This window comes from Sciurus vulgaris (assembly GCF_902686455.1).
Source record: "Sciurus vulgaris genome assembly, chromosome: 13".
Classification (NCBI taxonomy): Eukaryota; Metazoa; Chordata; class Mammalia; order Rodentia; family Sciuridae; genus Sciurus; species Sciurus vulgaris.
This window is the reverse complement of record NC_136474.1, coordinates 24,385,695-24,398,920: the sequence shown is the minus strand read 5'-3', so window position 1 is coordinate 24,398,920 and position 13,226 is coordinate 24,385,695. Positions and strand designations below refer to the sequence as shown.

General features: G+C 41.0%; 1 protein-coding gene across 6 annotated transcripts in view; it reads left to right on the top strand.

Moving 5' to 3' along the window:
* Positions 1–13,226, top strand: part of LOC306643356 (contactin-associated protein-like 3) — a 212,697-nt gene that overhangs the window by 142,954 nt on the left and 56,517 nt on the right. For all 6 annotated transcript variants that reach the window (XM_079109426.1, XM_079109429.1, XM_079109425.1 and 3 more), the window contains 3 exons: positions 5,918–6,089; positions 9,985–10,091; positions 13,011–13,130. In XM_079109426.1, coding sequence (XP_078965552.1) covers positions 5,918–6,089; positions 9,985–10,091; positions 13,011–13,130 — 399 coding nt within the window. The remainder of the gene's footprint in view (positions 1–5,917; positions 6,090–9,984; positions 10,092–13,010; positions 13,131–13,226) is intronic.

Sequence of the window (13,226 nt, the reverse complement as noted above, 5' to 3'; positions counted from 1 at the left end):
TGATGGAAGCAGAGGATGGAGCTCCATCCAAGTGACTCTGTTTTCACAGCCCGGATGGAACAGATCCATTGAATAGATGGTAGGAAAAGGGAAGCATGGTACTCTCTGAGAACGTGTATTCACATAGGTTCCCATTTCCTCCAGAAAGTAGTTGATGTGTCTCCAAAGACAAATACACCAAAGCCAACATTTCCTGAAGGAGTGTGTTAACATCTTGTGGTAGGTGAAGGTCCTCCCAGAGCTGCCCGTATCCCTGGAACCCATGAGTGTGTCACATGACCTGAAGGACTTTGCAGATGTAATTAAGGTTCCGGACCTTGACATGGAGAGATTATCCCAAATGATCCAGGTGGGTTCAATGTAATCTGGTGAGCTCTTAAAGATTTGATTCTAGTTGGAGGCAGAGAAGCCCAACGGAGGTATGACAGAGGGGCTCAGGCAGCTTAGAAATAGGTCCCTGTGTGGTTGCTGGTTTAGAAGACCTGGCAATGAGACTAGGAAAGCAGAGAGCCAGAAGGAGCAGAGGGGCCCCTGCTGACCAGGAAGGAAACCCGGTTTCCTTCCTACAGTTCCTCATTCTTTCAGCAGAAAGTCGAAATGCCAGAAACAATAGTTTTTGGTCTTGTTCAGTTTTGTTTAGATGATAGGTGGTCTCAGAGCTGAAGTAACAAACATGAGCATGAACCACAGAGCAGACAGAGTGATAGAAATGGTAAGGCTGCCCAGGACCACACACATGGATTCCAACGTCACCTCCCATCTGAAAGTGTAAGGAGTGTCAATAACCTGCTTGAAATAAATACACAGCAACCGCAACCCAAGTAGGCCTGTGCACAGGTATAATCATGCTTCTTCAGAGGTGAGGTGATGGGTTGGATTGTCCCTCCCTCAGATTCACAGGGATCTCAGAATGTGACTGTATCTGGGAGTGGGGTCTTCCCTGGTGAGGGTGGAGCGAGTTATGCCCTGTTTGTGGGAATGGAAATTAGTGCCACCATTAGGGAAAACAGCCATTAGTTACTCAAGAAACTAGAATCAGAACTACCTGTAATCCAGCAATCCTGCTCCTGGGCATAGCCCCAAAGGAAATGCCATCGGTGTGACGGAGACACCTGCACTCCAGCGGGTGTTGCAGCCAGGATATGGAATCCACCCTGTTGTCCATCAGCAGATGAATCTTTTAAATGATATAGTAACAAATGGAATAATACTAAAACGCAAAAATGGTGAATCTGGCCATTTCCTATGGCATGGATGAACCTGGAGAACATTATGTTAAACAAGTAAGGCGTGGACAAACACTGCACGATCTCACTTGTGGAATCTGAAACAGTGGCTCTCACAGAAGTTGGAAGTAGAATAATGGTTACTGGAGCCAGGGGAGAAGGGGAATATGGAGACAGGTTGGTCAACAGTTCAACGGGAGGAACAAGTCCTGGCAATTGTGCACCAAGATGAGAATAATCACAGGAGTGCATTGCATATCTCAAAATACAAAAGAGATTTTGAATGTACTTACCCTGGAGAAGTGATAAAAATTTAAGGTGATGGACCTATTTACACTGAGTTGATCATTACCCGACGTATACATGAATCAAAGTATATTGAATTTCATATATATGCACACATATTATGTGTCAAAAAAATACAATTAGTTTTTTAAAATTTAAATTTAAAGAAATGAAGTCATTAAGATGACCTCTAATCCAATATGATAGGTATCCTTATTTAAAAAAAAAATGGAAATAGCCAGGCAGGGTGGTGCACACCTATAATCCCAGCAATTGGGAGGCTGAGGCAGGAGGATTGCATGTTCAAGTCCAGCCTCTCAGAGATTTAGTGAGGCCCTAAACAACTTAGTAGGACCTTGTCTCAAAAAAAAAAAAATAATAATAATAATAATAATAGATAAAGCTGGGGATGTGGCTCAGTGGTTAACTGCCCCTGGGTTCAATCCCCAGGACCAAAATAAAAAAGGGAAATGTGGACACAGAGACACACAGAGGGAGAATACCCACAGAGACCCCAGGTGAAGATGGAGCATTGGAGTGGTTCTCTTGCTGCATTCTCCTGGACCCCAGCACATTGCTGTGCAGAGATGGAGTGGAGCCTCCCTCTGGAGGTCTGATCCTGGCCCACACCCTGCCGCCACTCTGCCATGAACCCCTTTATTTTAAAATTTCTATTTTAAAATGTTTAGTCTGCAAAAATTATATATATGTATATGTATATATGTAAGGTATGCAGGACAGATAAACACTGTGTACGAATCACCACTGTCAGATTACTTAACACTTCCATCCACCACTCGCAGTTACCATTCGCGTGTGGGAGGGGGACTAAGGACACTTCAAATTTGCTCTCATCCAGTTCAAGTAAGTAATACAGAATTGCTAACTACAGTCACCATGCGGGAGTCCTTTGTTAGGGGGACCCTGAGAGGAGATTGTGAATTGTGAGCAGCGAGCATGTCTAAGAGATAGACTTTGTTAAAGGGTCGCGTAGGGGACTGGTTTTAAACAGGCCACCCCTTGTGGAGCTTCCCTTCATCATGTTGTTCCATAGATTGTCACAATACTAACTGATCATGGTTCCTTTTTTTTTTTTTTTTTTTCCTGTTTTATTGCATGGTACAGGAATTCCCCTGAGCCTTGCCTTCTCTAGAGTATCTTAGGTATTTCTTGCTGCCTGATAAAGAAAAACTGCTTTTCGATCAAAGTGACCAATCATTTAACTTATCCAGTTACTGCAACTTCCCTTTATTGCCAAGGGATAATGAGGGAATCGTTTTACTAAGTCAAGAAACAGGTCAGCCTTTCCCAAGCAGACGTCTGCCAGCTCTGTGGGAAGCATCACAGCCTTTGAGAGGGAGCTTGGGGAAGGGAAGGAAAGGAAGGTGACATACAGCTCCATCTTTGGAATGTCCCGGAAGGTCCTCATGTGTCATCGAACTTGCCAATAGTAGGATGTATCTGCCAATCGGTGCTGGAGCTGCTGACGGCGTCAGGACAGCTTCACATCTCACCCCTCACTTCCTAGAGTTGTTTTGATAGAGAGAATGCAGTATGACAGGAAAATCCATCCTTAAAACGAGCCCACGAATCATGGTTTCAGCACTGACCATCCTGCAGAGCAGCCTTGGCCAGGATGCAGGCCGTCTCTACCCAAGGAGTTCCAACTGCTCTCTTCCCCCATATTGGGAGGCGTGCATGTCGGACCAAGGTGGCTTTACAATGTAGCTTCGTGTGATAGATTTTATAACAATCCTGAGGAGCAGATTATTTTGTAAATAGTCAATAAAGCCAAGAACCATCACTTCAAAAGCAAGGATTTAGGAAGCACTGATGGGTAAGAAGGAAAATACCATCAAACTGTTTATGATACCTAATAAAATTAACTACAGGAAAATTATTTGTCAAATGGTGAACCTAGTATCACCACCTAGAGTTTAACATTCTGCCTGTAAGATTTAATACTGCACAGTTGTTCAAGAGCACAGTTCTATAAGTATATACATGCTAATGTAATACATGCTTGTTATTTTTATTTATATCATAATTTAATTTATTTTTACTAAGATCATTACAAAAATATTGGAAAAATATTTAATATTTTTGAAAAGAATGTACAGATTCATTACTTGTATACACTTATTTTATTGTATTGGTTCTGCTGTTCAATTTGACTACTGCTAGACAATTTCCCTCATTTTTATTTTTTATAGAATTATATAAAATTACTTTTATAAACATTCTTGAACTTGTCCAGTTTCTTGAGTGAATTTTGAATTTTCCTTATGCATGCCTATTTAACTGAATTTACCTGTTTCCATGTAAACTTTGGAAAACAATAGATCTAACCATTTTTAAAGTGTAAAGTGGTTACACTGAATGATACACATGGATTAGAAACAGATCATTTCTTTACATAGAAACAGCCTTTGGTATAGCTAATGTTAATTACCCAGTTTACTACATTGAAAATTGCATGATCCAAATTATTATTATTATCATTATTATTAATATTATTGGTACTGGGTACTGAACCCAGGGATATTCTACCATCTACCTCTAAGCTACATCTTCAGTCTCTTTTATTTTTTAATTTTTGGGACAGGGTCTTTAAGTTGCTGAGATTGGCCTTGAACTTGCGATTCTCCTACCTCAGCTTCCCAAGTTGCTAGCATGCACCATAGTGCCCGACTCCAGATTCCTCTCAAACATTGTGCATTGCAATCCTCTAAGAGGATTTTATTCCATTTCATTCATTGATTGAATTAATTCCTTGATTCCAATAAGAACAAAACCTCTTCTTTGAAATTGTACAGTGATTGATAACATAAAATCAAAGAAGAATGAAAACCACCTAAGTTCTGTAATCATTCTTTAATACCTATTATTTAAAAGACTGAAAACATAAATTATATCCCACAAGCTTGAAAAATCAACATAAACAAGATTTTTTGTAAAAATAGGGCAAATAATAAAATTCTTCAAAAGCTAAAATTTCATGACACACAAATTATTACTTTGGTTTATGATGTCTTTGGCCCTATGCCATTAGGAAATGAGGTAGCCATTTCATATTCATATATTATTTATTTAGGTCAGAGGTAGACAAACTATGACCTGTGAGTTGTTATTGTATAGGCCAAAGCAAAGAACTGTTTCATACGTTTAAAATGTTGTTTTAATAAAAGCAGAATATTTGACAGAGGCTGTATTGTAATCCACAGAGCTGTAAGCATTCACTGTCTGGCCTTCTACAGGAAACATTCGCAGACCCTTGATTTAGATAAATGCCTTGTAATTTGATCCTGCAGTTGTCTTAAACAAAGCCTCTTTGGGATGGTTTTCCTTTTTCTTAATTGTAGTGTGCATTTTTATCCTTTCTTACTCCTCTGGCAACACATGAACCTGAGTTCCATGATTAGGGTATGTACTGTGGGTGCATTCGGATCACTAGTTTCTACATGTTTGAATTCATGTGCAGGACCTTGCCTAATTCAGATCAAAGTCAAGGCCTTGCTCATACCTGTTAATGCAAGTATCGTTCTTCTACAAAGCCCTCACGGTCAAGGTAAATTACGTCATAAGCATTGCCATTTGTAATTTAGTTGATGGATGTGATAAGACTTTTAACATTTAACTTATTATATTGGAAATGATCAAATGTCTGTTTAATTTCTTTTTGCTCATGGGACGGCCTATACTGTTGTTTTATTTATCGTTACATACCCTAGAAGTGCAGTGTCTCCTTTTACTTTTTGGACTAAGTTGTCAATGCTAGAATGTAGTCTTTGGTTATATGTGTGACTAAAGCATCTAATAAAAAAATACTAGAAAATACAATCTAAATACTTCTGTTGTCAGTATAAAAAGAGTTTTTAACTATTCTCAGAGGCACACACATTCTAACCCACACAAACACCTACAGGGCAGATATCGAACACATTTTTGATAAATAGGAGTAGACAACTACTTTTCTTAAGTAGTGCTTTTTGCACTTCATAAACCCAGAATCTCCTATGTGAAATACGGACTATGATTTATTTTAACTTCACCTCCATTTTAATTTCTCTTACTAATGCTGCGTGACACCAAAAGCATTAGTATTTCTTAGATGAGGTTTTAAAAGTCAAACAGCTCTTCTTTTAGACGTACAATAATTCCTGTCGGGAATTTTAAATCTTAATTTCCCCCACTTTTGAAAACTCTGAATTGCAGGTATTATCTTACATTTGGTCAACTCTGACTTGTGTCCTCATCACCTTTCCTGTGAGTGATTCAATGTGTCACTTCCCAGCAAAATTCATTCCTCAAGAATCTAAACAAGGGAAGCAGCAGTCCTCAACACAGGCTGTGAACTAGTTTTGTTCCCCTCGTTGATTTCCTCCTGTCTCTGTCTCTGTGTTCAGGCTGTCCGGACAACAGCACAGGCTCTGAATGTGAAAGTCCTGTGGGAGGGTTTCAGGGCTGCCTGAGGCTCATCTCCATTGGTGGCACAGCGGTGGATCCCATCTCAGTCCAGCAGGGGGCGCTGGGGAGCTTCAGCGACCTCCAGATAGACGCCTGCAGCATCACAGACAGGTAGGGGCCCTCCTGGGTCATGTCAGCATGCCTGCTTCCAAAGCTGAAAGGGGAAGAAGTAGACAGATGGGGAAGAAACGAATTTCATTCTCTCTCTCTTTTTCTATTATCTTTCTGCAGGGAATAAAACAGTCATGGACAGTGAGGATTCAAAAACTGCATTTTCAGCTGTATAAACTGTGTTTTTCAAACAATAGTATTCTATTAAAAGGCTCGTATATATGTATACCTTATGAATTTTAACTAAAAATGGCCCCATGTTACTAGGTGCTCAGTTATCAACCCAGTTCTGGCAACCCTGCCCCATGTGTGGGTGGACATTCTGAGGGACAGTGTGCCTGGACAAGTTACTGTTCCTTTCATATTTGCTCCAACTCTCTTCCCTGGAGCAAATGTGAAGGAATCTCTAGAACAGTTTGAGGCACAGAGGTTAACAATGAAGGTAGTTGTACCATAACAAACTCAATGAAATGTGGAGAATACAAGAAAGCTATTTTAATTTTTTAAAATTAAGCATTTACACAGTTTATACTGCCATTTATGCCTATCTCTATAATACTTTTGGCTGAAAATCATCACTTACCAGAAGAATAATATTTCTATGTATGGTGCGCTTTATCACCTTCCCCTTGGCATCTGATGTCCCTAAATAAATGCAGATCATGACAAGGAAGTCCAGGAATGGAAACATCACACAGCGCCTGCCATTGACCCATACAATTTTAAGTGTCAATTAAAATAAAATGAAACCTAAAAATTAATTAATGCTATAGATGAAAAATAAAAAATAATAATAAAATTTTAAATGTCCTTTATGATAGACATTTCAGATCTTACTGTCTTCTACCTCATAAGTGGTGTGTTAGTCATTCTGTTTTAAACATTAGCCATAAAACTGTCATCTCCAGCTAAACAGATTTTAGTTTACAAATCATAGGGATATTTTAAAAGGATGTCATTTTTATGGAATGAAAATTTCACTCATAAGAACTCGTTTTAACAGAGAATAAGTTCCCCCTTGAAACGTCTATTGATTTGTAGGAAAACACTGAGTCAAAGAGGAAGAGTGGATCACACAAGACGTTGTCCCAATAACTCCTACTCTTGCATATGGGGCTGGAATTCTTGGCAGAAACTCAGGCCTACATGGATTGGGACTGGGCTGCACCCTGGGGATGGTGGTTGGAGCTGGCCACCTGTGGCTGGAGATGTGTCATGGAGCTGGCCACCTGCTCTTTGGGGAGCCAGCTCATCAGGCAAGATGCAGGCCCCTCAGCCAGCAGGCTCATGGGGAGGGGTCCCAGGGCCCTCAGTGTGAGTGCTGAGACCTAACAGCTCAGCTGTGAGGCAAGTGTGACTCTCTCTCCTTGTAAGCCATTAATGTCTCGTCAATGACTCCCAGATGTGATCTGTTCACATTTTACCCTTATGAAGTGCTGTGATTTGGATGTGTCAAAGGCTTGGTCGTGTGGGAGGTGGTGGAACCTTTAGAAGGTGGGACCTAGTGGGAGGAAGTTAGGTCCCTGGGGGTGTGCCTGTGAAGGGGACATTGGGTCCCCAGGCCTTCCTCTCTTTGCTTCCTGGCTGCCGTGAGGTGAGCAGCTTCCTCTGCGGTGTGTTCCGCCATTGATGTTCCGCCTCAGTCACTGTGTGCCGTGACCATTTCAGATAAGGGTGTTGAGGAACACTTTTAAACTCTTTCAAATGGGATTACAAATGGGCTTCTTCACTATTTCATTCCTTGGGTCAGTGTATAGAGGTCTGGCCCCTCAAAATGTTTTTAAAACAATAAACTTCATAAAGCAGTAAAAATTGGAAAACGGGTGCTGCCATGTGAGACTCTAAAGAGCTGGAGAGCTTTGCTGTTCCCTTCCCGTTCAGTTGGGGAAGACCGGAGACTCGTCTCTGAGTATCCTGAACAGGTCTGTGAACCACCGTTGCCCTTTGGGGGATTAAAAATTATTTAAATTCACAAAATAGAAATATGTCATTCAAACACCAAAACTAAAAAGCCTACTCAAAGATCTGGGACGTGAAGTCATCTTTCCTAACCAAAATTTTAGGCTAAGCAAAAAATAGCAATGTGTACTCGGAACAACAAAGCTACAAAGAATGGCCTCTTCTACCAGCCTCTCACGATCTTAAGGTAAAAAGAAAACAATCCTCGACCTTTGCCTTACATGCCCCATGTCAAAGCTTCCATCGGGGCCCTGTGCTCCAGGCCACTTGAACAGGGAGACCTCCCACCCCTTCCAGAACTGCTAAGCCGGACAGGTTTCCCCATGTCTCTGATCCCACCCTCCGAGAGCTTTCTCCAGCATCAGTCTTCTTTATTCTGGTGGCTTCTCTGTACTACATGTAAAATTTTCATTAGTGACATGTTTAGTTGAAAAAAAAATTATGCTATGCCTGTTCATGTTTCTGATCACTTAATAGTTCTTCCTCTAAAATATTTTAAGTAAAATTACATCATCATCTTAAGATCTGTGGAATCTTCAAGTCAGGTTGATCTTAAAATTTTCCATTATGTTAACAAGAAGGAGGGGGAGCGGAAGGGGCATGGGAATGGAGAAGGAGGAGGGGAGGAGGAGGACACCTGCCCATGGGCCTCCTCCACCCCAGCCTCCCACCATCTTTCCTGTGGCTCTGACTCCTACTCATTACTCTGGGTCCCCTTCAGGTCACTCCACACACAATTTACCATATTTTGATCTTTGAAATATTTGAAAATTGTGACCCCGATTGCCTGATTATTCTTCTCTTAAACTAAACTCTCCTTAACCTGAGGTAATAGCCACGTCCAGCATGGCCAAACATGGGGTTCTGGTGAGGGGCAATGGAGGATTAGAAAATAAAGACACACACACAGATCTTGAAGATAAAGCTGGGATCAGGTAGAGCCTGCTCTCTGATGGAGAAGCAGATCTAAAGAGATACACCAGCAATCTTATTTATATATGTCTCATTATCAGGTTAAAGACTATGCAACCATTATTCTTTGTACTCAGGAAAGTTACAGAACTAGAAACATCTATGCAGCTTTTCCACAGTTGCGGTGTGCAGTGTTAGGAGCTTTGTGTAGCACTCAAGGAGGTGCATGGTTTAAAGTTACTATTAAGTGGGCAGGCTCAGGAGAAGCAGAGCTGATAAAATACTGAGGTCATCTAGCATGAGAATTCCTCTACCTCTGGGAGCTCTGTGCCTGAGATCAAGGTCGAACGAAACTCATGAAACTCTTGCACAGAGCCTCCCTAGGCAGGGTGTTACCATAGCAACTGGGCATCCAGTGCCCTTGCACAGGAACATTCCCAGGTAGCAGGCACGACACAGTCATGATGTCATCAGAGACCCCCAGTCTCAGTCACTGCTCTTCCATCCTCTGTCACTGCTCTCCACAGGTCCAGATCTTGACCTTAAACTTGTGGTACTTTGCTAGGTGCCAGGATGGTGGGGTGTTGGGGCGTGGGCAGGTAATTCCATGCTCTGCTCTTCCACAGCCCTTTGAGTTTCCTTGCAGGCTCCCTAGAGGCACCAAACAGAAACCCCTGGGGACTCCTGCCAGTGTCCACATTGCAGTGTCCTGCCTGGCCTTGGTCCTCCAGCCACAACCAGGAGGTCTCACTTTCATCCTCCCAGCCCCTCTCCTAATCCTCCTCCCCCACACCCCCAAAAATAAGATGTATTGGAAGTTGTCACAGATACGTAATGATCAGTTATAGGCCAGGATACGTATTTAAGTAAATGTGTCATGATCAGACAAGCATGGTGGCGAATCACCAGTCATATGACATTTTCTTTTATGTTTTGTGCTTTTGCTTTAATCTGTATTTAGTAAGCAAGAATTTTATCTCATGCTGACTGACCAAGGGGAATACAGCTGTCGGTTTCCTTACAGGTGCCTACCCAGCTTCTGTGAACACGGGGGTGCATGTTCCCAGTCCTGGGACACCTTCTCTTGCAACTGCGAGGGCACAGGTTACACCGGAGGGACCTGCCATTCCCGTAAGCCTCCACCGCCTTGTCCTCATTTCTATGTCTTAGTCACTTCATTTCCTTTTCATTAGTTGCTTATATGTATCCACATCTTGGCAATCACGTGTAGAAATAAGTATTTTTAGCGCCCAGTTAATTTCTAGACTATATTTAAGACACCTCGTTTTATTTTATCATTAATTAGTTAATCCCCCACCATGTTGGGGATCAAACCCAGAGCCTCATGTGCGCTGTCAAGCACTCTACCACAGAGCTATGCCCCCTATCCCAACCTCATTTAATACAAGGGTGTCGAGGTAGTGTACAGAAATACGTAGCACCAAGTCGGTTACACAAAAGAAGCTGGTAATCACCATGGATTAGGTATAGTAATAAGACACAGTAAAGAGTAAAAAAATATATGTTAAATAAAAAAATGCATGATGTCACCGCTTGTTCCTTTACTGGAGTTGAGCTGAAATTTTAATTGAGAATCCTTTCAATCAAAGAAAGGTGGAAAAACTAATCATTTGCTATCCTTTCAACATTTATTATTAAATGTAATAAAATTAAACATAAAAAAAATCTGGATGAAAGTTTTAGAAGAGGCAATCAGGTATCAGCTAAAAACTAACAGACCTTTAAGGTCTCTTACAACTGTAATTTTCTTTGGCGGTAATGATGATTATAAGTGAATAATTATAAAAGTATGCATTTATTGAGTACTTAAATATATCTATCTTCATGCATATAGAGATTTGCATGAATTAACTCATTTAACCCCAAAGCAGTTTTGATAATAAAGTACTATTATTATCCTCATTGCAAGCTGAGAACAGGAGGTTAGGTAACTTGACATTCAGGCTACTCAGAGGAGGATTTGAACTTAAGGAGGTGAGTCTAGAGCTCCAGGGGGTGAAGGGCGCTCCGCATACCAGCATATTTGGAGTCACCTGGAATGTGAGACAAATAAAGAACCTCAGGTCTCACCAAGCCTTTTGGACCCGAATCTCTGGGGATGGAGCCCAGAAGTCTGGCCCGTTTCACGTGTGCTCCTGATGGACACGGAGTGAGAAGCACTTCTAGGTGGCTACTACAACACCTATACCATCTCTCTCAAGTTAGACATCATCTGTCTTTACTGAAAAATCATTCTCTATCTTTCAAAGCCCAGCCTATTTTATTGACCATTAATTTGATAGTGATTAGAACATGCCAGAAGCCTCGAAAATCTAATTTTCCCCCCTTTATTTTTATATTCTGTTTTAACTTTTAAAGTTCTTTCCTTTCTGTGCATCTCTACTGACATTTCTTCATGTCTCCTTGAGAACCACTTACCCCATCCCTGGGTCTTCAAGGAAATGGTGTAAGATAGAAAATCATCACTTTGACTCACTTGCACTGAGGTTCTATTTGAAACTTTTAACAACTCCTTGTGTCTTATAATTTGATTTTTATAAAAGTGGTAACAGGAAAGCAAGGTGTGGAGTGTTATTGACTCTACTTTATGCATGCAAATGAAGCTTGGGGAGAATCCTGTGCTCCCAGCTTGAGGATCTATACAAGAGTTTCTTAAGAGAGCAGGCAGACAGTTCATGGCTGACTGTGCTGCAAACATAACTCAGAAAAATCTGAGGGAAAATATCAGAAATTTGAAAAAGAACATTCAGATTTCAATCTGATGTAATAATATGGTTGCTAAGTGTGGTTCTCCATAATTGTGACTTCCAAACAGGCGCACCAAATCAAGGTGGAATTTTACCAAGCCCATAGACACCAACCATGAGACAAGACTGCTTATAGTTATAACAGGTCATATTTGTTTGGGATACTCATATAATTAATATATGTACGCATTGTCCTTTAAGTCAAGCAATTCACATAAAGTAAGAGTTCTCCTATTTTCCTGTCCATATTTGTTCACTATCCAAGTCCATCCAGTACCTCAAATCTAACCATTGTTATTAATATGAGTGACTCTGAACAGACATTTATAAGTTTGTGTACTTAAATAAATATACAAGTGGGGGAAAATGACAGAAAAGCAATCTATGTTACCTGTGTTTTCATCTAAGAAGTTTGTTAAATAACACTTTCGATTCCGACAATTTACTCTGGGGCCACTCATTTGACAGCTGACTGTATTTATCTTAAGATTGCTTAGACTGAAGATTTCCTCTTGCAAAGTTATTTTCTCCTGTTTTGCAAAATGAGAGAAAATAACTCCCATCCCCTTCCTTGGGTTTTGCTGTGGACCCAGAATAAGTCAACCTAGTCAAGAACAAAGAAAATTACTTATGTTTGGGGTTAATTAGAATGGCAACACAGGAAAACACAGATTCAAGCAATCTTGAAAAATGTATCCTGAGGTCTTTCTAAATGGCAGGTGTGTTTATAGCTTTAAACCACAAGGGGTCTGGAAGTGGCACGACTTTTTAGTAGGTATTATGGTTGCTGGCAGACGGTAAGCTGTTTTGTGGGAAGGGAATTTGAATAGGATCAGGCAGCAATAGCATGTAGGATTCAGATTCACGGGCTTCCTTGAAATGCTGCTTCAAATCTTTGAATCTATGCTTCAGATTCTTTATCTTCCTTGTTCAAAAGCAAAAGAAAACACACAGAGAAAATACAATCCCTAGACATTGCCGAGTGACCATCTATGGCGTCACGTTCCTACTGAAAATCTTCACTTCGAGCCACTAGGACACTTTTTCTTTCCTCTTCCAAATCGAACTATGAATCAAATGTTTATTCAGAACCTAACAATGGTCAACATTTATCTCCATCTGGACCTGCTAATTTCCTTCTCCTTTGTTAGCGAAAGTACAAGTACATTTAAAAATGGGTAATATGTATCATGTGTCTGTAATTCAGAAATGGAAACCTTTGGACACTAAGTAAACCTATCGTGGGATCCTTCTGCTTCTGACGGACAGTGTTCCCCTACAGCGCTCTACGAGCAGTCCTGTGAGGCCCACAAGCACAGAGGGCGTCCTTCTGGGCTTTACTACGTCGATGCTGATGGAAGCGGCCCCCTGGAGCCCTTTCTCGTGTACTGCAATATGACCGGTAGGTTAACAACCTTTAGATCTGACACCAACGGTTTGTGTGTATGATTAGAATAGACCAGGGAGACAGTTGCTAGTTGGCAGCATTGTCGAAACA